This window comes from Peromyscus californicus, unplaced genomic scaffold (assembly GCF_007827085.1).
Source record: "Peromyscus californicus insignis strain IS unplaced genomic scaffold, ASM782708v3 Scaffold_5__1_contigs__length_169319896, whole genome shotgun sequence".
NCBI classification, from domain to species: Eukaryota; Metazoa; Chordata; class Mammalia; order Rodentia; family Cricetidae; genus Peromyscus; species Peromyscus californicus.
The window spans coordinates 156624026-156650954 of NW_026294573.1; the positions used below are offsets into that span (position 1 = coordinate 156624026).

A 26929-nucleotide genomic window follows, 5' to 3' on the forward strand; every position below is an offset into this window, starting at 1 on the left:
CAAATGGGTAGAAAGACTAGGAATTTTCAAAGTTAATCTGAGCCTCTCTTTCATGGATGAGATGAATACTCATCATAACTGGTTGTGATGGTTTGAAAGAAAATGGTCCCCATAGGGAATGGCATTATTAGGAGGTGTAGCTTTGTTGGAATAGGTTCAACTTTGTTGGAGGAAATATGTTACTGTGAGGATGGGCTTTGAGGTCTCCTTTGCTCAAGTTGCACTCAGAGTGACACACAGTTGCCTCTGCTGCCTGCAGATCAAGATACAGAACTCTCAGCTCCTTCTCCAGCACCATGTCTGCTTGCATACACTGCCCCCGCCATGATGATAATGGACTACACCTCTGAAACTGCAAGCTAGCCTCAATTAAATATTTTCCTTTATAGGCATTGTCATGGTCATGGTGTCTCTTCACAGCAATAGAAACCCTAAATAAGACACTTGGATGACTTTATAGGACATAGAGGGCTCCTTATGCATGAGTTGGCTGAGTGTATGAGGTCACAAAACAACTTCTGTAGTGTCACAATTGAGTCCCTATGGAGTAAACAGCATTTTTTTTAGGAAGTAACAGGATATGATTTTTAATATGATGCTAGGGGACTAGAAATACCATTTATTTAGTGATATTTAAACTGAAACATTCATATTCCAATAAATCTCAGTACATTTTTGACAGAGCCTGAATGAACTCCTGACACAGACCATGATATCCCAGCACAGAGGCAGATTCAAAAAGCAAGAAAAACAAGTTCTAATATTCATATTTAAAATACTTAGATATATACTCACCCAACAGACAGGAATGGCTCCTTTGATTCAAGCCTATAAAATATGAAAATTTTATTTTAATATAACAATTTGTTATATATTCAAACATTGATTTTGTATGGATGTGGCAAATGTGTTTTACAGCAGTAAAATTTTATATACTTATGTATGCATATATATGTGCCTAATATATATTATGCATCATATATATAATATATGATACATATGCCTAATGTACATGTGTCTTATATTATATGTGCTGTATATATACATATGTATGTGTGTATATGTATATGCCTACCATAGCAAAGCTACATATTATTGTTCTAGTTGGATTCAGGGCAGCTAAATAAACGCAAAGCCTCAGACTTGGCATGCAACTTTTAAAGACAGTATCACAGCGAGAGTGAGAGTCTTATTCTTAGGTATATTCCATAGCCAGTTACTTTTGTTAATAGTGGCAGTTTGATTCTAGAAGTTTTAATATAGCTATCGTTAGTTGTACTGGTGGAGAAATTTATAGTGAATTCAGTGGGATATTGGCTGGGTAATTGATTTCCAGGGGATATACTCTGTACATGTGACAAGGGAGAAGAGGTGCTGTAGTCAGTCATTTGCTAGGGGTAATGTCATGCCATAGATTAGGATCCTTCCTCCCAATATCTAGGTGTCTCCAGTTTCTCTGAAGAGTCCAAGTGTGATATCTAATATGGAAAGGCTGTTTAGTTGTGACATCTCCAGAAACCCACTTTAAAGTCCCTTGCAGTTCACGCTTCTCATCGTGAACAGGTACAGAACTGATTCCAGCTAATTTTCTGATTCCACATGACACTCCACTTGCTTTATAATAGGTCTGTTTTTAGATATGTCTGAATTAACACTCAGGGTGGTTTAATGCAGGTGTGTATTTTTCTTATAAATTTCTTATACAATTATGGACTAAATTAGGCCAATAGCAGCATGTTTTAAGTAAATACTGACATTTCATGTTTAAATGCATGAAAGCCAGAGGACAACCACTGATGTTATTCCTCAGGAGCATTCCATTTCGTTTTTGAGACAAGTTCCATCATTGGCAGAGAACTCAGTGAGCAGACTAGACTGGCAAGCCAAGAAACTCCAGAAACCCTTTTATTTCTGCTTCCTCAGCATTGAGATTACAAGTGTTCCACCATGCCTGACTGTGTTTCTGTTGGTTCCAGGGCCTGACCTCAGAGTTTTATATGTACAAGATGAGCATTTCACTGGACGGGCTATCTTCCCCACCCCTACAAATATTTAATAAATAAGTGATTATAAGAAAATGGTATTAAGCTTAATTATAGATCATTTAAATACTGATCATTAGTTTTATATATTCAGAAAGGTAACTGAAATAAATAACTGCATCAGAATTAGATAGATCATGTCAATAGTTTGTCTCCATTTCCTTTTGTATGTATCAAAACACAAACTGCTGGAAATAAATCTCAGAATATTGTGGACAGAACCTGAATGAACTTCTGCCACAGACCACAGTGCCACAACATGGAGCAGTGTGGTTGATATATTGTACACTCCAATAAACTTATCTGGGGGTCAGAGGACAGAACAGCCAATATATTAAACATAGAGGTTAGGCAGTGGTAGCACACGCCTTTAATCCTATCATTCCAGAGACAGAAATCTATCTGGATCTCTGTGAGTTCAAGGCCACACTGGAAACAGTCAGGCATGGTGACACACACCTTTAATTTCAGCACTTGAGATCTCATGTCTTGCTTGGGAAAGAAAGGTACACGCCTTTAATCCCAGGCAGTGATGGTAGGAAGCAGAAAGGTATATAAGGCCTGAAAACCAGGAACTAGAAGCTTTTACGCTTCGAGGCTTTGAGCAGCATTTCAGCTGAGATCTGTTCATGTGAGGACTCAGAAGCTTTCAGTCTGAGGAAACAAGATCAGCTGAGGAATTGGCGAGGTGAGGTTGGCTGTGGTTTGTTCTGTCTCTCTTATCTTTCAGAATTTACCCCAATACCTGGCTCCATGTATTTCATTTATAAGACCGTTTGGCAATTCATCTACAGAGCAGGATGTGAAAGGCAAGAGCCCTAGCAATTCTCTTGTACAGTCAGTCACCAAGAGAGAGAAGCATGTTAAAACAACAGTCAACACCAAGAGTTTAGAGGTGTGTATTTATGTACCCTTTTCTTTTTGTGAATTTTAAGTGTTTACATTTATACATTTAGGTAAACTAATGACTTTCTTTTATTTGTCTATTATTCTTGAACATTTGTGATATTGATATGCCAACAGACATAGAGGGAAATTGTAAAGTTAAATAAGGACACAGAAGACTGCTTCTTAATTGGACCTGTGTTTTCCATCTAATAACATTGAAAAGCAGAAAACATACAGGTATTAATGGGATTACTTCTCCAAAATTTATCCAATAATTTCAGCCTGCATCAGCTAATGTTTTGAGACTTCATTGTAAGTGTGTGATCTGCTTGTATGAGGTGAAACACTTCAGCTCCCACATCATTCAATAAAAATCTTCATTGATCTGCATTCCTTAAGGATGTCATAGATAACCCAAATAAATGCAAGGCAATCACTATGCATTTACTTGTGATTATCCAAAAGCTAATTTCAGAATTTGTTTGAAATAATGATTATTGATTAAATGTTCTTGTTTTTCTGAAGGTTCCAGATATGCAGCTGTTACATTGAGATATACAAGGTGAATGTTGTCTTGATGCCCTTAGAGGTTACTAACTATGGTTTGATTGTCTAGCTCATTGTCCTTCTTCCTTTACTACTTCAGTCATATGACTATTCTCTTGTAATTGTTAATACTAGTTATCAAATTGGCAGAGTTAAGAATCACTGAGGAGATAAATCTCTGGATATGACTTTTAAGAAGTTTCTAGATTGAGTTGGGGTTGGAGAACTCACCATAAATTTAGATATTATCATTCTGTGGCTTGGGGTCATGGACTGAATAAAAAGGAGAATTTGAGGGCACATTAGCATTCTTCAGTCTCTGCTTCATGACTCCTCATGCAGAGAGAGGGACAAGGTACCTCATGTTCCTGCCATGAGGGACTATACCCTTAAACTATGAGCAAAAGTAAACCTCTTTTTTCTTAATGTGCTATTGTCTAGCATTTTGTCACAGCATCAAGAAAAGCAACCAATACATCTTTCAAATGCTTTGTAAAAAAATTGGAGACAAACTCAGAGTTTTTAAAACAATATTGGATTGAGGGTTTTGATGGTTATTTTACAACTGGGTTTTGTCAACTTTAGACTATAAGTCAAATGCTGTTCACTATGTAATTTTATACATCATAGGCTATGAATTTTTTCAGTTTTAAATGGTAGAACACTTCTAAAGGAAAAATGATATTTTTGTGTCTGGTGAAATTAATATATAATTCCAAATTCAATGTCTTAGAAAGAACTCCTGGGAATATAGCCGGTATGTGATTTACGTATTGTTCAAGGATATGTTTGTGCAATAGGAACACATTAAATAATTTGAGTATAGACTGTGTGTTCTCAGTCTTGTACTGTGGGATGGTCTTTATGTCAAATGTGTTGCTGATTGGTCAATAAATAAATCACTGATTGGCCCGTGGCCAGGCAGGAAGTATAGGCGGGACAAGGAGGAGAATAGAGCTGGGAAGTGGAAGGCTCAGAGGGAGACACTGCCAGCCGCCATCAGGATAAGGAAGATGTAAAGTACCGGTAAGCCACAAGCCACGTGGCAAGGTATAGATTAATAGAAATGGATTAATTTAAGCTGTAAGAACAGTTAGCAAGAAGCCTGCCACGGCCATACAGTTTGTAACCAATATAAGTCTCTGTGTTTACTTGATCGGGTTTGAGCGGCTTGGGACTGGCGGGTGAGAGAGATTTGCCCTGACTGTGGGCCAGGCAGGAAAACTCCAGCTACAAATGGCATCCAACGTGGTGGCAAGAGTTTCCACCTAAAAACTGAGAAAAAGGATTCTAAAACGGAGCTAAAAACAGTTCCTAATTGTCTCTCTCAAATGAGCGGCAGCTGCCGGTTTGAGCTACTGGCGGGTTCCTAGTGTGCGCGCTCGACCTGCCGCCATATGGCGGGAATGAGGCCTCTGCAAGTGGCACATTAAGCTACATTGTGGATTTAGCCTTTGCTAGTACAAAACAAAAAAAGAGGTTTCTGGGCTACACGCTGCTTGGATAAAAGCATAGACCCACGATGGCTCCCAGAGCTGGCGGTAAGCATACCGCCGCCATGTTGGGAAGCTGAGGTGGGCGGAGCCAGCAGCCACAGCACCAGCGCCGTTTCAGGCTTAGAAGGCTGCAGTTCAAAGCAATAGGCTCAAGCTAATATAAAAAAATAAGCCACGTAAAGATGGCTACCACACAAAGAATCTGGATTATGTTCTCTTTGATATTTGTAACTAAAGAAAAACATTTGATTACAAAAGCTATTGAGTTATGCCAAAATGTATATTTTAAAGGTACCTTGACTTCAAAATTTGGATATAAGGATATGTTGCTTTGGAAAGGAGATTCTGCTTTTGTTCCCACAGAAAGCCAGAGGCTATGGATTTGTTCCAGATTAAGACACATCAGGTTTGACCAGCCAAGACCCCCTGAAAGGTCTCCGATTACACCATGGCCCAGATGATCCAACATCCAGAACCGTTTCAAAGCAACTGGCTCAGACGATACAACCTCATGGACTACTCCATAATCCTAAAATATTCTTTGTGTCCCCATAAGATACAGCGCCCCCCTCCAGCAGGAAGTAGTAAGAGAAGCTACGCCCAAATTCCCAAATATACCAAGTTGACTTTGGAGATGTGTAAAGGTTAAAACCTTCCTTTTTAAGAAAAGAAAAGGGGAAGTACTGTGGGATGGTCTTTATGTCAAATGTGTTGCTGATTGGTCAATAAATAAATCACTGATTGGCCCGTGGCCAGGCAGGAAGTATAGGCGGGACAAGGAGGAGAATAGAGCTGGGAAGTGGAAGGCTCAGAGGGAGACACTGCCAGCCGCCATCAGGATAAGGAAGATGTAAAGTACCAGTAAGCCACAAGCCACGTGGCAAGGTATAGATTAATAGAAATGGATTAATTTAAGCTGTAAGAACAGTTAGCAAGAAGCCTGCCACGGCCATACAGTTTGTAACCAATATAAGTCTCTGTGTTTACTTGATCGGGTTTGAGCGGCTTGGGACTGGCGGGTGAGAGAGATTTGCCCTGACTGTGGGCCAGGCAGGAAAACTCCAGCTACAGTCTTGTGGTTTTTTTCTTCATGTCTGTTATAGAAAAAAAAAAGATTCCTACTCATGCTATCAGGAAATGTAAACAACTTTTCAAACAAATAGGCATGTTACTTTGAATATATAGCTTCTCCCTGATTTAGAAATTTATAGTAATTGAATTCCTTCCCTATATCAGCATTTCAGCTTCTGTCCTAGTGACAATTTCCTCTAAGGTACCACCTTCATATTACCAACTCTCTTAACAATTTTCATAACCACTGAATGATAACTAAATCTTCAAGTGCTTTCTAAGCATGCACCCACCCTGCCTCAGGTGTCCATCTTCTTCCCTAATTCTCCTCCCACTAAAGAATTTACGCAAGGGCAATGGTTTGCTTGTTTCCTGGACAAACACACTTCAGGTGTTTGCTTTGGTGTCTTCGATGTTCTAGTACTATAGAATATCATTTAATACCATTTAGTAAAATACCATTTAGGATCTCTTCCCTAATCAATGAGTAAAATTTATCTCAGTTTAACTTATTTTAGCACATTCACTTCTGGGTTTCTAATACTAGCAGTTCTCAATGAGATGCTGTCTTGGTAAAATCGTAATATATTAAAAGTAAACTTGGAGTTTCATTAAGAAAGGTGAAAATACTAATGTGGATCTCAGCTGAGAAAAGAGACTGGTAGCAGTTTAATGCTCATCTGTCTAGGGACCCTGGTCTAATATGGTCTATGAACCAAATAGGAAAGATGATATTGGTCATTAGTCATACTAAGCCAAAGAGGGCAAGCCCTGGGTAACAATATTCCTAAGCATCTTCATGGTAAAGCAGAACAAGAAATTGTAAAAAGGAACCATCGGCATCATAACACACTGTGGAAGAGTGTCCCAGCAGTCCACGTTGAATGGTTCTCTGCTTTGATACCATATGCTCAGTTATGGCTCATCATTTTGCATCAAAGTCTCCAGTCTTGAGATGTCAGAAATACTGTCTATGCTCATGGTGCCCAGTTATATGACATAGACCCTTACCAACTAAAGGTGCTATTGTGAAAATAGGAAACTGTGTGCTTAGAGCAGCTTACACAGTTCCTAGCACTGACTGGATGCTGTGTGTAAGTCGATGCTAAAAACAGATCGCTGACACTGAACACAAACTACCACAGTGCAGAACAAGCTCATTTTAGTCCTGAAAACTGAAGAAACAATAGAAAAGAAAAAAAGCCATGATAAATATCCCTTCAGAGAAAAATTGTTCTCAATTTGGTGCTTAGAAACATGTGATTACATTGTGATATGCCCAGAGAGAACCTGTCTATGAGTTTTTATAAAGTAATTGTTTTGTGGAGAAAGGGATTGATTTTATCTTCCCTAAGATTTAGTTTTCACAAGAAGTAGGTGGTGAATTTAATAATACTTTATTCAGGGCCCACGAGAATTTAGCAGTAGAATAAAATAAATGCACCGTAGCCCTTAGGAGAAAGAAGTAGGCAATTGTAAAGAACTAAAGTAAAGCACAGAATTAAGATCAATAAGGAGAAATAAAGAGATTAAAAATCTATTTAATCACAAACTAATTTATATTTAATAAAGACTAGTCATCATTCAAAATGCTTCATAATCACTGACATATTTAAAGGTTCAAATATTCTGCAAAGTAATTCTTATTATCCATATGAAGAAGCAGACTAAAATGCAGCCAAGAGTGGTTGAGAGTTGAATTCAGGAGTTGTGCCTGTACAGTTTCCACCTCCAATCCTGTATGATGTGTTACCCTGCAACTCTCTCTATTTCACTCTGCCTTAACCACATGGCACTCTGTCACTGCTGCATCTTCCAAATCGATGCTCATGTTCTCTATTGGGAAACCACAATGTTCTCATGTGCATTTTCTAACTTCGTAGATTCTGAGATTTGTGTCCCTCATATTGTTTGCTTCCAGCACGGGACCATGGGCACCCACTAAACATTTGCTAAAAGCCTATAGCTTAAGAGGCTCCAACCGAAATTCATGATCTCCCCTTGTTCTACTCTTCCTTGTTCATTCTCTATTTCTGAACACTCAGACGCTCAAGCCAATGAACTAGAAATATCGAATTCTTTCTCAGGAGTGCCTGTCTAGAAACACTCACTCTCAGAAGATCTTCATAATTTGGTTCTTTCTGCTGTCAAAAGATGTTTTCATTCTGTTCTTAAATCTCTTGTCTTAATATTCACTCTTCAAACGATCCTCAACTTTCATATCTCAGACTTTCATCCTTCAGTATTCTTTAGAATAACCACATATACCAGTAGAGATGTTTTCTTGCATCCAAACACACTCATGCAACTTCTCTCATTACAGTGCTCAGAGCAGTTTTTGAAAATCTTAATATAGGGTGCAATGGGTTGTTTCCTGACTATGATCACAGCATCCTACCATCTTTAACTGTATTTATTAACAAATATCAGTGTGATCGCAAAGTTTCTGCTAAGACTGTACCCTCCTAAAAAGTATGGCGTCACTGTATTTCAAGTACCTATAATTGTGCCTTTATTTATTCTGTTTTCTGATGCAGGATGCTATCTTGTTCCCCAGGCTGTCCTTGAAATCATCATTCTCTTGGCTTCCTAAATGCAGAGATTACAAGCACGTACCATCATGTCTAACAGATTATTCAACAAATGTTCATAGGAATGGTTTACCAGTAAACTTTTTACTATGTTGCCAGCTCCCAATCTTGTTTTTTTTACTTACATAATAAAGATCAAAGGCCTTAAAATAAATGAGTTCACCCACAATCTATATCCAGTGGAACTTTTTGTTCTTAGTCTTTTACTATTTCTATGTTATGTGACTTGTGCATCAGTCACAGTGACCAGATTGCTCATTGTCTGGGTGGTATATTTGGTTTCTCATACTCTTTTAAGTTTTGCTTCTCATTGTATTTCTATAGACACAACTTCAAACATTTCGAAAGATTATTGCTTTTATATAAAACTAAAATATTTTATGAGGACTTAAAACTATAAAAGGGATAGGTATTACAAATATGAAAATGCTGTATAGTTACAGGATCTTATAGTTGAATTGACAAGTAAAAATATTGTACACTAGTATCTGATTCATTTCCTTTAGCAGTGACAGTCCAAGCCCTAAAGCACATTTAATATGTACATGGTAAACACCTGTAGGACACAGGTCTGAGAAGCCATTTGCCTAATTTTAGTCTGTCTATGTGGCTTTGGAAAAGTAAGGAACTTATCTTTGTGACTCAGTTGTCTCATCCAGAAAATAATGGTGAACCCAGTTCATAGGGCTGTTTTTTATATATATATATATATATACACATATATATATATCCTGATATATAATATATATCCTGATATATATTATATTATATATATATTCATATATATATATTCAGCTACTAAATAAAGAAAAGGCAGATTGATAAGTACATGTTGTACGTAAACCTGAACAATCAAGGAGCCATTACAAAGTCAATACAATACTTCTGGCTACTGTTTGATGCTCTATGAAGATGAAAATAATATAACTGCCATACTGGCTAATCTTCAGTCACGGCCTCATAAAAAGACAATGGTGTCCAGGTCACTCTGAATTATACTTTAGCTGATTGCTTATTAATTGTGGGGCAATTTAACATGCTAAAGATTTTTTAAGGATGAACGGTATCTTATTTTTATTTTAAAAATCTAGTATTTGTATTATTGCCAATTATTTGTGCTTTACTTGTAGTCACATGGCACCTTCCTCATTCCAAGGCACTAATTTAAACAGGCTTTTCCTTGTACATGATGAAATGTGAGCAAACAATGACATCTTATAAAAAAAGATAAATTCCTGAAAAGTAATTTTTTAATCTCTCCCATCTGGTATATTTTGTGTATTAAAATATAACGGAGTTTTGTCAGTCTGCTTAGACATCCCTTTACTGCCAAAGAAAATTTTAAAAAGATAAGCTTTTTCATATGACTAGAGAAGTATTACGGGTAACTGTAGATAAGTTTGTTGAGAAGTACTGAAAGTTGGAATTTGTCTATAATCTCTTGAGACAAACAAACAAGAACAAACAAACAAGATCCTGTATTTGCCATTCATGTCTTCATAACCAGGAGATAACCATTTTGGAAGAACAAAATGTTCCTTAGGAAAAACAAAAACAAAAATCCCAAAAAACAAAAAAATTCCTTGATGTATAGCATGGGGTAAGTCAAGCTCTGACTTCCTCACCTCTGCCCAGACATTGGTGCTCATCTTGCCAGCAGGTATTTTTATTTGAATGAAAGTCTAAAGTACTACAGTACAAAAGCTTGGTACAGGCACTCAGAGTTGATTCTTGTACCAATCACATCATTTCTGTAGTCACGGCTACACGCACGGGTATAGGGATGAGATGGATTATAGGAATTATCACTTGTGTAGTCATGTTCTGTCAACAACACTGAGAAGTCGGGGGCAAAGAAAGGCTCTGGGTTAGACTGTGAGTGGATTGTTTGGAAAGCTGTGACTAAGAACAGCCATCTCCCTAAGAGCTGGCATGCTCTAAAGCAGGGAGGTCAAAGAAGTTCTAATTTTCTTGTCAGTTCTGATTAATTGATGATGGCTGCTGGGAGCAATGTGTTGACAAGGACTCTAAAGCCTTCTTAGGCCTGAGGATGTGAGATGGTTATAATTAACCTATGTCTGTTGCAGCAGTAAGGAAGGAAGAGAATGATGTCTAAATATGTATTTACCCAGGTTGCAATGATAGAAAATACAAAAATTTACTCAGGCTTACAAAAGGAAGGAAGTGTTCAAATTGCCTAGTATAACAGATTTACAGACCATGTGCCAATGTGAAAATAAAGATGCACATTATTTAATGTCTTCTATGTTATAGGGAAAATCTTGAATTTGGAAAAAAGTATTTTAGCAGATTTAATCCTTATAACCTTCTTGTGTGCAAAATTGCCACCATTACCATTTCTATCTTACAAACAACAAAATAGAAAAATGATTGATTATCTTTTTTCATGTCTTAAAGCTAGAAAAACAAAGAACAGGACAATCACTGAAAGCATGCCTCTAGCCTTAATATTTCAGTATATTTGTGCTTTTTTCCCTGTATTTATCTGTTAGTCATTAAGTAGCCAAAGTAACCTTCAATTCTGAAGAGAACTAAGCTTGTTCACTCCTAAGGTAGAATATCTCTCTGGTGGATTCAATTTCTTTGGAATAAAACTAGCTTTGCCCTCACCCTCCTCTAATACCATTTTCAAGGGCTTTCATGCCCAATTGAAATCTCTGCTGAGGGCTACCATCAGGTCCTTGGTAAGCTTCATTTGCAGTTACCACCATCTGCACTGCTCTCCCCAGGGATAGATTAATAGATGGCTGTGGGATCAGCAAAGAAGCTCAGTGAGGTTTTTAACACTCACAGTCATAACTTTTGCCTCATTGGAAATTGAGGCTGCAGGCTCATATCCCTTGGACAGTCTATAATGTTCTTTCATAACTCTGCCAGAGGATGTAACTATAGTAAGAAAGGAAGTGAAGTTTTCAAAAGCACCTCCTGGCAAGAAAGATCATTAGCCCTTGTAAGATTCTCTTGGGAGGCCTAAAATACTTTATCTGACACCTCAGGGGTCTTCTGTGGGGATGGGAAGAACATTTGACCAAGGCAGATTGGTGGCTTCTACTTTCTCCAATGTGACCCTAGAATGCACTTCACAGTTCCACAGTGGAAGTGATGCACACAGATGTGCAGACATTTCTATTAAATAATAACAATATTTTTCTTAAAAAAAAAGAACTTTTAATCTCAATTCTTTTCAACCATGCATTTTCTCATCAACGTTCTGAGCCTAGGATGTGAGGAGAGGAACACAGGAAAAGGAACCAGTGGCTTCTCCACTGTCACCTTCAGTTTACTTAGTTGCTTGCTAATGGCTGAAAAATCCTACAGACCAAGTGCCTCTGCCTAGAGTGCCATCTGTGGAAATAGACCATCAGTCACTGAGTTATCTAGGTTTAGATCTCAATCCTCAGTCCTGTTCATTACACAATTCTGGTGCCATTTGTCTTCGTTCTACATTTGAAGATGAAGATATTAGAGTCAGTACAATCTTATGTAGTCATGTGATAACCAGTCAAGATGAGTTATTGCACCCATGAAAGCTATGAATGGTGATCAGTGACTAAATATCAATAAGACATAGCAGGATGGAAGAACAGCAATATCTGCCCTCCCACGGATCTGTATTCTATTACCGTTCATCCTATACACTCCAACTGTGCCCCACCTTCTCACACACTGCAGACCCCAGGTTCAACATTACTCTCACCCCTTCTCTTGGCAAAGCGCATAAGACTTTTTTCAGATCAAGCTGTGGCTAATATTTGTACAGTGTTTGAGAATAACAGCACATTTTCGTGTATATTTTCTTAACTGGGTTGCTGTCCTCTTCCTCATGACAAGAGGTCTGGTAGGTTAATCTGAGTTCCTATATTGGTAAACCTAGGTCCTCTTTGATATAGCTTGCAAATCCTTACCCACCTGCCCTTAGATGACTAAAGAAATCAAATACTGGTACTTAATTTCAGAGCATGGTTATCTTTATTTTTTAAAAATGTATCTATTTTGACATGTATAAGTGTGTTGTCCACAGGTGGGTCTGCACCATGTGCGTGCAGTGCCTGTAGATGCCTGAAGATGGCATCAGATCTCCTGCAACTGGAACGACAGGTGGTTGCTAGCTACGCATAGGATGTTGGGACTTGAACCCGGGTCCTCTAGAAGAGCAACCAATGTTCTTAACCACTGAGCCATCACTCCAGCCTAGACTACAATGATCTTCCCTGCCTCATGTTGATTGGGCAGTGCCAATTTCCTAAGGGAATAACTCAGAGTCCCTTGATCCTGGAAGGAGTTCCCTACATAACTAGCAATGCAAATAGATTCCATCTCCTACTGCAGCTGCAGCTATCTTAAAACACATAGGTCTCTGATTCTAGGTTCCATCCTCTCTGACTTCTTTCTGTATTAACCTGCAGAACTGGGTCAAATCCTTAAATTTGGCAGATATAAATCTTGTTTGTTCCTTTCAAAAATTTTAAATAGCTTCCACAATGCAGAGTTCATCATGAATTATAAGTTAAAATGAACTTTGAAGGACATTTGACTCAATGTGTTCTTAGTGAAAACATTCTTCACTGGTTTCAGACCACTCAAAGTGGCTCACTAGCTGTACCTTTTGAGTCTGCTAGACCACTCTTCATATATTGGAACTCCAGAGTTCCATGCCTGTAACTCTCTTATGAGTCATTATGGACCAACTATTCTCACCCATTCTCAAGGATTTGAATTTCATATATGTACTGTTGATTCACAAATATAAATATCCAGTCCAGATCCCCTTTCCTAATTCCAGACTTAGTTTTCAATGCTCTACTTGACATCTTTACTCTACTCAGATGTCTCATGGACATCTTAACTTTAACATGTCCCAGATCTGAACAATGTTCACCCTCCACAGCCTCTTCTATCTTCTCCAAAAATTCATGGCCACACTAACATGGTTCTATAGGTCAAGATTCTTACTTCTAAGACCATGAAAATATCTCTTATAGGCAGTCTGATAATCAGTAGTTCCTTTCTTCTACTCATCAAGAGTCCTTGTGGCTTTCCTTCATGGAAAGAATATGACATTTTGCAAGTCATGATATTCCTGACTGAGCTTCCTGACTTCGGGAATTTTAGATGTATATCATGTCCATTTTCTTTTCTCCTTCTTGAAGTAAGTCACCACATAAGAATACTGATTACTTTAAATTCACCTTAATATAACAAAGTTTTCACTTGTCACAGAAAAAGACTATGTGGAGAACGGTGGTCAACCAACACAGATGTCTGTACTACCCTGGCTGATTACCAGATGTGATATGCTCTAGCCACCTGATCAGCACACAGAATAGAGCTTTTCAACCAGACATACTCAGACTACCAAATATATCAAACAAAATTTTAAGGTAGCAGATCTAGTTACTGCTAACATATGACAAAATCAACATACTTGACTCCATAGATGCCAGTAGTCTTGTTGGTTCTGCTTGCAAAGCATGTCTGTCTCAGAAGTGTCACCCAATATTTGCTTGGTTGTACATATTCTGCCTTTGGTTCCTTGAAGAATATTTTCCCCTTGCAGCTCCTGACCCTTCTGGATATATTTTTGGTATATATCCAATGCTTACACATTCCAAGGCCTCTAGTTCACTCTTAGTTCATGGAAGCATTTCATAGTGGAGACCCTTTGTTACTTGTTGCTGCATTGTATCTCCAATGTCACCCATACTCCTGTCTCTGTCCAGAGACGTCAGTCTTCTGCTGTCTAAACTGTGGGCATATTCCTCTGCTATAAGATTATCTCCTGGATATTCCCTTTACATAGAACCCTTTCCCCAGTATCACCTTGCCAGCTCACCACTACCTTCAAGTCTGCTCATCAATGTCCTGCCTGAATGTCCCGTTCAACACCTTTGTACTTTCTGTGTCCCACAATCCTTACCTAGTTATATTGTTCTAAGACATCTGCTACCACCTACATGTAACTCACACTTAAAGGCAACATCAGGCATTTTAGGCCATTTTGTGCCCTGATGTATATTGAGTGACAAAACCAAAACAAAACAAAAATCAAAGGTGAAAACCCAACTAACCAACCAAAACAAAACAACAATAAAAAATCTCACAACTGTCCATAACTAAATGAATCATAATTAATTTAATTTTTAAACTTAGCAAATTTGTCTTATCTTTCCTTCCACTACATAGGCTGAGCAGTTATCTTTAATAGGCGAAGCTGATTACCTCCTGGGTCTGCCTTACTGACAGGTAAAAGATTGCCTGTGTTTCCAAGCCTCCAGATTCTATTATCCAGTCAAAATTGCTGGGGTCAGAGATTTTTCTTAAGTCTCCAATGTTTTTGAACATTTCCAGTGATGAAACATTTGAAGGAATTATTGGCTTACTCATCTTTCCATTGACTTAGTCTGTCTCTAAAATTTGGCTGTGTATTAACTCCTAAGTCTTAATGGCTGTTGTAGCTGTTTGGACATTGTTGTAGCTACCTGTTCATGGAAACCAGCTACTCAGATAGCCCAAATGCTCCAGACTCCCCAACCCCATGGCTGAAGTTTTGTTTGGGATCTTTGTCTGTGTCCAAGAGTTCACGTGTTTCCTTTTCTTGGAAGTGACTCCCTCCAGACAGAATGTCAGTAGTCCAGTAACTGCCTATCCACATGCCATTCACTCATATACCTAATTTTCTTACATCATCTTTTCTGAATGACATGTAAAGATACATATATCTTCCTTTACAATTAAAGAGAATGTCTGCTATTATTTATTTTGTAATCTATGAATTTTTATAGTAAGTAGTACAGCTTTATTGCACCAGTTTAGTTTTTATTTTCAAAGGCAGGTCATTCCTATGGATATTTTCTCAAACGTCTAAACATGAATGAGTAAAAGACAGTTTCCAATAATCCAACAGAAAAATGATGATTCTATTTATCCTCTCTATAATCGTCTCACTATCTTAGTTCTGTCTTCACCCCTGGTGTATTCAGTTGTCCTGTTAACGAATTCAAGTAACCAGCAGCACTGTGCAAAGCTCCAAGAGCCAGAGTTCTCTCACACTTCTGTTATTTGTACTTCATAGACATTTATTTCTGAAAAACAGAGACTTATTCACAATCATTAAATTCAGGGATTGGTTGGTGCACCCTTCCTAAAAGCCTCTAGCTGTTTGTGTGTTTGTATGTACGTGTGTGATGCTCTTTGTTTGTTTACTGTTTGTTTGCTTTGTTTTATTCTTGTTTGTTTGTGTTTTTATTTGCCTATGTTTCTTCTAAAGAGAGAAAAAGTAGGCGTAGTGTTAGATAGGTGGGGAGGAACTCAGACAAGTTGAGGAAGGGGAAATATGATCAGAATATATCGTATGAAAAATTATTTTCAATGAAAACATCAATTAATTAAAAGCCTTTATATTGTATCTAATGACTCTTAACCGTTGGCCTTGCTGTGTTGATAGGTTCTCTTTGTTCAAATGGACATATGCTATGCTTTGCATAACATGGCTACAACCTGGCTTTATGCAGTTGTTACCTGTGGCTCATATAAATTGTATCTTCTCATAGACACAGCAAAACAGTAGAGTCATAGATTAAGGACAGGGAGGGTCAGTTGTAGTCAGGCAGAAACACTGTCTCATTTTTTGCTTGCTAACCTAAAATCAGAGGTCATCATCATGCATTCCTACTTATTCATTCCATTTCACCACTTTAACAGCTAATCAGATTTGACTTTTTCATTTTTGAGGATGAAATTACTTCAGCTGTTATCCCCATGCACCCTGCTCCTAAACCCCCTTTCACACAGGGAGACCCTGTCCTATCCTGTTACTGACTGACACAGCATTTTAGGCAGTTAGCTCTGACAATGACTTTATCTCTACATGGGCTGCTAGCCAGCACTGATCTGTGAGACTAAAGTTAATGAAGTTGCCCTTTTAGAAAATTAACTTTTTCTAATAACCATGGGGACTGGTGAAGATGTGGGGTTGTATGGAGTATTAAAAAATCGTCACTGCTTTCTGCCTGAGTGCTTCTGTATAATGTCTATCATTTGTAACTGGTACACTCTGCTCTTTAATGTATTTCTTTTGTTACAAAAATACCTCGAAACCAGGAAAATTTAGTGTTAGGTAATAACATTAGAAGAAAACACCATCTCAAGTCAAACATAGTGAATTTTTTTGCTTTATTGTTCTTCACACATGCTTATTAAGCAGGTGTAGTGGTTTCTATGAGAAATGGTCTCCATAGGCTCATGCATTTGAACATTTGCTTTTCAGTTCATAGTGCTTTCGTCAGAGGTTATAGAATCTTTTGCAGGTGAAATTTTGCTGAAAGAAAATCATCACTGGGTAGCTTGGAAGGTTTATTACCCCCCCCCCCCCCCCACTTTCTGCTTGCACTCCCTGTTTCCTGTGAGTGGTTGACAAGTAACATTGTTTTTACAGGGGGACAAGGTAAAAAGATGGCCTTGAACCTTAGAAGAGACTGTGGCTATTTGAGTGACATTGAACCTGTTAAAGATTGTGGAGCTTTTGAATTTTGACCAAATATTTCATTATAATATGAGCCTGTATGAGTCATGGGTTGATTGTCATGGTTTTAAGTTCATATATTTAAATGGTTGGTCTCCAGTCATGGTGTTGTTTGGGTAAGTGATGAAACCTTCAGGAAATGCAGCTTTGATGGAAAAGCCTATCTCTGGGGCAGTGTTGAGAGTTTTTAGTCTTGCCCACTTCTTGTGTACCCTGCACTTCCTGTGGGGGGTTGAGAGGTTTTCTCTGAGTTTCCTGCTCTGGACACATTCCTTTTCTGCCATTGTGGACATATAGCCCCCTGAAACTAATTAAAAATTAATTATTCTTTGAGTTGCTTTTGGTCATGGTATTTTATCTCAGCAAGAGAAAAGTAACTAATACTGTAGGTTTAGTCATGATGTTTATGTAAATTTGCTTTCTGTTTTTCTAATCAAATGCTGAATCCTTTTCTATATCACTCTAAATATCTTTTGAGTATTTAATGTAATCAGCATATTTTATTGTTCCATAGTTTTGTTGAATCAGAATACCTTGTGATTATAAGTAAATCTGCAAAGAACATCTTGGGAATAATTTAATATTTTTACATTATAGAAATACTTTGAGTTATCCCCTTAGGTGTGCTTCAATATATACAATTTCTTATACAGAGTATGTATTTGGGGCATTTTATAATTATAGAGTTTGAAAGTAAATATAAATAAATTCCACAGAGAAGCATGGATGTCTGGTTTTTCCTCCAGATTATTAGGATGTCAACAACAGAGTCTCAGAATATTAGAAATGAGGACAAACTTAAAAAAATTTGGTGTGTTCCTAGTCTTTTGTTTAATGATGAGAAAGTGACTTAAAAGGGGTTGAATTGCTTCTAAACTCTTGGTTGCTGCATGAGACTAGCCTGCCTCACGGTTGTAGATTCCTGACTTTCAGTCCAGTGTGTATTCTGATGAATGGAAACTTTACAGGACTAAGTAATTCTGTCACATGTGTGTATTACTGCCAGAAGAAGGAATATTTTATGGAAATATTAAAGCATAAGCTGTGTGATATCTCAGTGTAATATGATTAATGTACCAAGATTCTCCTGTACTATAAACATGAGCAAGAGTCAGTGGCTTAGACTTAGAAGCGTCCTGGGTATTCTGAATGTAAAAACACCAGTAAAATGGATTGGTAATTACATTTAATTCCACTAGAAAGAATGTTTTGGGAGTTTAATAGTTCACATCCCAGAGGAATGATGTATGTCAAACATGGGTAATTAATAATCCAGTGAGGCCAGGATGCTTCTTTATCCTCCTCTGCCCAAGCAAAGGAGAAGAAGCACATCCAGACTTACTCTTACAGCTAAAGGTCAATAGAAAATTGTCTTTTAAAAGGAGTTAGATAGGACATGAAATTTTCACAAGAAAAAAATGACTATTCCTAATTGAAATGTTTAAATAAAGCAAAAACTAAGATACTGTAAATTTCAATTTTCTAGGGTTAGTACTTCTAAAATTCACTTTAAAAACTTTACAATACGACATTTTCTATTACTTTCTAATTTTTAAGAAAAAAATGTTTTAATCTTATATTGACCAGGATAAAATATAAAGACAATAGAACAATCTAAATTTATAAAATAATTTGTGTGGCTAATAAAACTCATCCATATTGCAACAATAAGAGGTTGACAACAGAGGAGAAAGGGGCATGTGGTTTGTGATTATTGTGTCATTCATCTGTATTTTTGTGTATTCTAAAATAGCTTTTATATATTCTAGTGAATATTGTCTCTCAATACTTGAAATAGGTGCTGTGGGGCAAAGCTTTTGTACACTGGTTTAATAAAACGCTATTGGCTAGTAACCAGGCAGGAAGTATAGGCAGGATAAGAAGACACAGCGAATTCTGAGAAGAGGAAGGCTGAGTCAGGAGATAGAAGATGCCAGCCCGCCATCCAGGGAGCAGCATGTAATGGCACATAGGTAAAGCCATGGACATGGAACACGTGGTGACATATAGATAAAGGAAATGGGCTGAGTTTAAATGTAAGAGCTAGTCAGTGGTAGCTTGAGCTAATGGCTGAGCAGCTTGTTTGTTTTTGTTTGTTTGTTTGTTTTTGTCTTTGTTTTAGTAGCAGAGAGTTTTATTAGGAGGAGGGACAAAAGGACCAGGTCTGGGGAGGAAAGATAGAGAAAGATGGTGGAGTGGAGAGAGAGGGAGCAGAGCAGAGCAGAGAGAGCAGGCCAAGCAGTTTTAATGAATATAAGCCTCTGTGTGTTTACTTGGGTCTGATAGGCTGTGGACTGAATGTCCTTCTACATATTCATATTTTTCTTCTTATTTATCTTGTTGATACACGATAAACAACTTGTTCTCTAAGAACACCAAGTATGAAATGATGGTATCACAGGAAAAGTCCTGGTTCCTGATTTTACAAAGTAATCACCAGGGCAAATAATAGCAACTTCTGGTGAGGGGGTTTCTTAAGAACTGTCTAACAGTCTTACGGACACTGGACCTGAAACTACTCTCTCACTTGTGCTACTTCTCTAAAAAAGAGAAAGGTCCCCCAAAACTGAATTTGAAAGAAGAAAACATGGGATGAGTTTTAGAAATGGAGACAGGATATCTGAGCCATAATTCTAATTCTAGGAATGCCCTAGCTTACTCTTCATTCTGAACCTTGGTTTTCGTCTGCTAATGGTGGTGAATAAGATTTGAAAATGGGGAGTTTTTTCCTTTTGCAAATATTCAATTTCCTGATTTCACTTCCTTCTCTTATGTTTGAGCAAACACCCTAGAAAATTACTCACTATAAGGACTTTTTTTGTGTGTGTAAGAGAGAGAGAGAGAGAGAGAGAGAGAGAGAGAGAGAGAGAGAGAGAGAGAGAGAGGAGACTAGCAGTTCAATTTGTTAATTTTGTATGATTCTGAATGTTCTCAGAGAGTTCAGAATATTTTTATTGAAATTTGAATATCAGGAATAATAGGGCTCCTGCTATGTGTGTGCATTTATATGTGCTGTAGTTTATTTATAAATGAATTCTAAAGACTCACATTAAGGGCTTGTCTCCCAATGCAACAATGTTTAGATCTGTAGTTTTGGAGAAGTGAATGCATATTGAGAGTTGTGATTTCCTCAATGAATTAATCCATTGATACACTTTTAATCCAATTTCACCATTGTGAGGTGATAGAAATAGGGCTTTATCTTATTTCTCTCCTTCCTGACCATAGTGGCTTTCCTCCATCATGCCCTCTCCACCATAGTGCTCTGCCTCTTATTAATTTTGGAAATAATGTAATCAACTTTCATTAACTAAAGCTTTTGAAACTGTGGTCTAAATCTAGCACTTTACCTTTAAATTGTACCATTTATGTATTCATAGTGATACAATCCTGACTGAAAGAGAATCTACACCAAGAAGTAAGATACTAGCCTCACTACCTGACCATGAAGTATAGAACAATTTGGACGTGTTGTGGAAGATTTTAGAAATGTTTGGAACTGTGGGCTAGAAAATCTCTGAAAACACAGATTTATTGGGAAATCCTGAAAGAAAGAAAGACTGCTGACAAGAACGTAAAGAGTAAAAAAAAATGTACTCAGGAAATGTCTGGTGAGAATCATAACAGGAATTAGATTACAAACTCTGGATGTTTTGGCAAAGAATTTCTCTACTTTTTTTCATGCTTAAAGACTTTGTGGGGAACTAATTTAAAAGTGACAGACTACTTGATTTGATGAGAAGCTCTCAGTACTCAGGATGTTGGTGTTGTTGAGTACTTTTAGCCAGATTAATTGTGAGTGAAGAGCAGAGTACAGGGATCTGAAAAATTTAGATAAAAAATAAGTGTGAACAAGATTGGGGCCAGTGAATGTGTAGTTTCTAAAGAGATTAGCACCATCAAAAAGAATCCATGTATTTTGCACTTATGTTGAAGGAAATATGCCATGAAAAGATCTCAGAAATTGGCCAGATCCCCCCTATCCTAAGTTCAGGCATAAAAAGAAATAAACTCTTTTAAATGTGTTTGTTTTGAGAAGAGAGACCAGGATTCTTTGCTCATATAGGACCTTGTTTGGAAAGTTTGTGTCCATGTCCAGTAATCCAGATATTTAGATACCACTGAAGGCATGGACCAAATGTTTCTGGCATTTTTGTGTGCTGAGTTGGCCATTTATGTCATCTATGTGATACTGGATTTTTAGGCATGCACAATAAAAAAGTTATGGGATAACAAAGGCATCCACCCAAGTTTGAAAGGAAAGTCTCGGGAGTCAGATAATGTGTAACAGGGTCAGAGTTCCTGTGAGAATTCCCTGAAATGGCAATACATGAAACTTGAGAGTGAGCAATGGCCATAGTAGAGACCCCAGGAAGCTGGAGGTGCCAGGAACATGTAGAATCTGACAAGAAAAGTTATAGGCAATGAGCAGGGCTAACCCCAAAAGAGCCACTGTAGTTTTCAAACAAAGGATATGATTGCCATGCCCTTTGGATGATATATCAAAGTCCATATACCTTGGATCCCAGAAATAGAGCTATAGGACTTATTTTTTCCTGAATAGTTCAATATATTTTGTGTTGGTTTCCTTTTTTGTCTATTTATATTTTATTTCATGTAGTAGTGCATCATACTGTGGCCTCAGTTTACTTCGAACTCACTATGTAGCCCTGATTGTCCTTGAACTTGTGGCAATCTTTGTGCTTCAAAGTGGTGGGATTATAGGTAAACCACAATACAATGCTCTGATTCTTCTTTTGTGGAATGAAAATGGTTATTCTATTCTGGTACCATAATTTTATGTTTCAAATATATTATCTGGATCTTTTGCTCTCTCTCTCTCTCTCTCTCTCTCTCTCTCTCTCTCTCTCTCTCTCTCTCTCACACACACACACACACACACACACACACACACACACACACACACACACACATACACACACACACACAAATATATAATGTTTATAGCTAGGAGTCCATCATGAGTCTCACAAAAGAATTTGAACTTGTACTCTTAAGAAATGCTAGAATTTGAAACATTGGGATTTTTTTCTTTTCTTTTTTTTTTTCGAGATAGGGTTTCTCTGTGTTGTTTTGGTGCCTATCCTGGATCTAGCTCTGTAGACTAGGCTGGCCTTGAACTCACAGAGATCTGACTGGCTCTGCCTCCTGAGTGCTGGGATTAAAGGAGTGCACCACCACTGCCTGGCTGACATTGGGGCTTTTGAAGATGAACTAAATAATTTTGCAATATGAGATAGACCTAAGCCTCTGGGAACCTGGCTAGAATGTTAAGAAGGGTCTCTTGAAACTCTTATGTGCATGAGGCATGATTGCCAAAGTTCAGAGGCAGAAGTTTGGAGATGTGATTGGATCATGATGGTTCTGATTTCATCAAGGCTTTAAACTATTATAGAGTCATAATTTGATGGCATGATAGTTATGGTTGATGGTGGAAACTAGGAGGTGGGATCATTGTGAGTATATTAAATCACTTGAATGTGACCTTGAGTGATACTTCTTGTGCCTGACCGTTTTCTATGTCTCCATTTTCTGATTACTGTGAGATAAATATGTTTCTTCCACCATGTCCTTCCACTGTGAAGGCTCAACCTCACCTCAGGGGCCCAACAACTGAGCCAGTGGATTAAAAACTGAATCCTCTGAATTCTGAGCCAAAATAAACTTTCTCTGTTAAAACCATTTTTGTCAAGTATTTGGTCACAAAAAGAAAAGGCGAACTAATACACTGTGTTTGTAGGAGTCTAACTTCAGTGGGCACCTTGCCCTGAATAGCCAACTACCTCCTGTCCTAAGGACATGAGATGGGTATTTTTCTTCCTCTGGAAGTCAATTAGATATCATAAATTAGGACTCAATTACCCAGTAATGTTAGAATGAATGGTGTGGTTGTGTCCTCTTATTTGAGGATTAGTACCTGTTTATCTTACAAACAAGTTTGTTATAAGTTTCAGCTGATTGGTTATGAGCCTGTGTTTTGCTCTGTTTTTTTTTTCTTTAATTTCCAAGTCAATTGCTTGTGATATGAGCTGCATTATGGTTTTAAGTTTTTCTACCTTGTTAATGAACAGGATTCTGGAATGGAGAAATATTTTGACTTAATATCATTCTTAATAGCACAATGAGAAGGTAAAATTTTATCATTAAAATTTTTATATTATTCTGATTCAGTTTGTTATACCTGGTAATGTGTAAAGCACATTATCATTTCTTTCATAATCCCTCCCCCATAATCTTATGAAAAGAGAAATATGATGAGAACTTTAATAAATGGGTTACTTGGCATGGTGATAATATGAGCTAATGGTAAAGAAAAGAGAGATGGGATGAAGTTTCAGAATAAAAAGTAACTGACTGTTAGATGACCCTTCAACATAAAGGTAACTGACTTCTAAAGTATCTTATATTGGAAGCACAAGGCTTTAAATCTTTTAGCAGAAAACAAGTCACAGGATTAAAGTGCCATGAAAAGAACAAAAAAATGTACAATGGTAAAGAAAACAAGTGAGGTTTACGTAGACAATGAAGAATTTTCAATTTATGAGCAATGAATGGTATTGTTCTTTGAAAGAGAAAATATACAAAGCATCTTCCTCACGTGCAGGGAAAAGATGAGCTGCTCCTCTGCCTAACTAGTTCTGGTGTGAACATTCAGGGTTACTGTCTGCACTGTAACTTCAGTACCCCTTAGTGTAGTTTAAGGAGAAATCAAACAGTTCAATACCTGGAGAAGGGTTAAGGGGTCTTTTTGATGAAATAATTTGGTTCAATAAAAGAGCATGTATTTTTATGTATGAAAGAGAACAACTAGTTGAAAATAAGCTTCAAGCTGTAAAGTGAAAACTGTTTCTGTCTTCTTTCTCATCTGCAGACTATGAAGACAAAATATAAATTCTAGCTCTTTCTACATTATGGTAATTTTACCTTCGTCTGTGTCTTCCTACTTCAAAGAAGCATGAAGTAGCAGCTCTAGTGGTCCTGGGGAGAAGGTTGGAGATATCCAGTTATGCTTGTTTTCTGATTTGAAGGCTGGGTGAACAAGTCATCAAGTTGTTGGCCTAGTCTTACCTTCTGTCTTCTGCAAGTGTGTAAACTTGTGGGCTGCTGTGGATATTGCTCTGTATAAATAAAATGCTGATTGGCCAGTAGCCAGGCAGGAAGTATAGGCAGGACAAACAGAGAAGAGAATTCTGGGAACAGGAAGGCTGGGTCAGTGAGACACTGCCAGCCGCCATGATGAGAAACAACATGTTAAGATACCAGTAAGCCACGAGCTACGTGGCAACTTATAGATTAATAGAAATGGGTTAATTTAAGATATAAGAACAGTTAGTAAGAAGCCTGATGCAGACATACAGTTTGTAAGCAATATAAGTCTCTGTGTGTTTACTTGATTGGGTCTGAGTGGCTGTGGGACTGGCGGGTAAAAGAGATTTGTCCTGACCGTGGGCCATCCAGGAAAACTCTAGCTAAAGTGAGCAATTTGAATTCAGGAGACCCTGAATTTTCAATCATCTAGAACTCCATTGTGAGATTCTATTGTGTGGTAAATTTGCCAAAGGATGTCACAGGATGGAAAATTGCCTTGAGTGAATTTAAAGTCATATTTGATGGTTTCTTTGTGGTAGTTTCCTTTGTTGTGAGACTTCATGAGAAAAATGCTACCAGTTTTAAATGGCATCTCTCTCCCTCTGTCTGTCTCTCTCTCTCTTTATCTCTGTCTGTCTGTCTCTCTCTCTTTCTGTGTGTGTGTGTGTGTGTGTGTGTACTTTCATGCTATATGGGATGATACTTCCTATATTTTAGATGATGTTAGATAAAACTCTATATAATAATTTCTGCTCAAAAAAGAGAATAAAGAAAAGAAATTCTCAAATATTTGAGTACTTGTCTTTACCACACAATTACATAAATCATTATTCCCCCTTTTTAAAAGCTTGCTTACCAGGAATCTTATAAAATTTGTTGATCCCAGATAATCCTTTGTCTGAAATTCTGTGTGCTGGGGTTCATCTTGGTAATTTTCATTGTCAAACACTTCTACAGGACTCGTCAGTTTTGGAGAGGAGACACAGGATTGATCCTTCCTGCTGCTGGTACTTTTTCCATAAGACCTGAGCACACAGGCTTTTTTGTTAGTTCTAAGTTAGGCTAGACCCTGGAGAAAGACCTGTAATCCTGTGTCATTGTACACATTTTCTTCATATACTTATGCCTTTGCCTGACCCTACCTCTCCCTTAATTCCTGAGCTTTAACTTCCATGTTTTAAAGAGTTGGTCTCAAATGAAGCAAAAAGATGTTGGACTTTCTAATAATATGAATCCCAAAGGTCTTACATAGCTCCTCTGTGCTAAGGAAGTGTACTTTAGTATATCTTCTATATCACTATCATATCCTGATCCATGGGAAGAAGATAATAATGGGTATTTGTACAGTAAAATTAATCAGAAAATGGCATATAGGCCATTCTTTAACTTAGCAGAGAATTGCCTAAAGCAGAACTATTTTTATTGGTATTGTGTCAGCATTTCTTTGAACACTTTAAATGAAAAGTTCTGTAACTTACATTTGCTCAGCAGTAAATTGTGAGGAATGTAGCATAAGCAAAAGCATTAAAAGCCTTTTGCTTTGGGTAACCAAGTGGTCAGCCCTAAAAGCATGCAGACAACTAACATTCTACAGAGTAAGCTGGTTCTACTGATGTATTCAGTAGTGTGTGTGTGTGTGTGTGTGTGTGTGTGTGTGTGTGTGTGTAACAGCAGTTAATTAAGAAAGAGGTGATAAATTTGAAAAAGAGCAGGTGGGTTATATGGCAGGGTTTGGCACGAGGAAAGGGAAAGGATAAATGGTATAACTACATTATAATTTTACAAAATAAAAGATAAATTTTCAAAACACAATAGTTATAAAACATAATAAAGTGTAGATTAATAAAATACTTTTGCTTTGAGAAGTTATATGACACATGAACTGATTTAGTTGATTGTGAGTTTAGCCACATTTTCACATCTGATGATGGTTCAGCTAAAATAGGCTTGCTTGACTCTTTCTAGCTCTTGTCTTCCCCATTGCAGATCTCCACCTCCAGTTTGGGACAAGCATCCTTCATGAGTCAGAGCCTTATGCCTAAAGCTCCTGACCCCTGTTCTGTGTGTTCAGTGTCTCTTCCTCATTGGTTTCCATTACTTCCCTTGCGATATACAAGTTTACTATGTTGTAGTGACATTGCCTTTTGGTAAAATAAATCTATTTTCTAATGTTTTGAATGCACATTAGAGATGTTTAAGAGGCAGGCACACTAGCTTTTTAATCCTTTCCTATTTGTTTTATAAGCAAATATAGTATAATACTATAGATGTTTTCTTTGAATAATCATAATAATTAGCATAGTGAATATTTTATATGCATAAAAGCATCACGCTCACAAGCATATTCTTTTCTAGGAAGCTATTATTTTTTTTCCTTTATGTGGCTAAAAAAGCTGAGGAATGAGAGGTCAATTCCATGTTGCTGCTCATAATGTATTTGTTAAAGGAACCATTGTCTAACTCTATAGGTATTCACATCGACTATTGGCATAGCTTTAAACTATCAGTAAAGTGCATTTTTGGAATCTGTTCTGATACAAAAGTGTGGCAACATTCATTTAGAACCTTAGTTTGAGAGAATTCACCCTCAAATACTCACATATATTAAATTTTAAATATAGACACTTTTTTGATATTTTCTCT

The 26929-nt window shown here is 37.4% G+C and overlaps 1 protein-coding gene across 10 annotated transcripts in view; it reads right to left on the reverse strand.

The window, feature by feature from the left end:
• Ralyl (RALY RNA binding protein like) overlaps positions 1–26929 on the reverse strand; it is a 690262-nt gene that overhangs the window by 117676 nt on the left and 545657 nt on the right. For 8 of the 10 annotated variants that reach the window (XM_052715025.1, XM_052715020.1, XM_052715026.1 and 5 more), the window contains one exon: positions 796–828. The exons of the other annotated variants lie outside the window; for them this stretch is intronic. In XM_052715025.1, coding sequence (XP_052570985.1) covers positions 796–828 — 33 coding nt within the window. The remainder of the gene's footprint in view (positions 1–795; positions 829–26929) is intronic. 10 annotated transcript variants of the gene reach the window in all.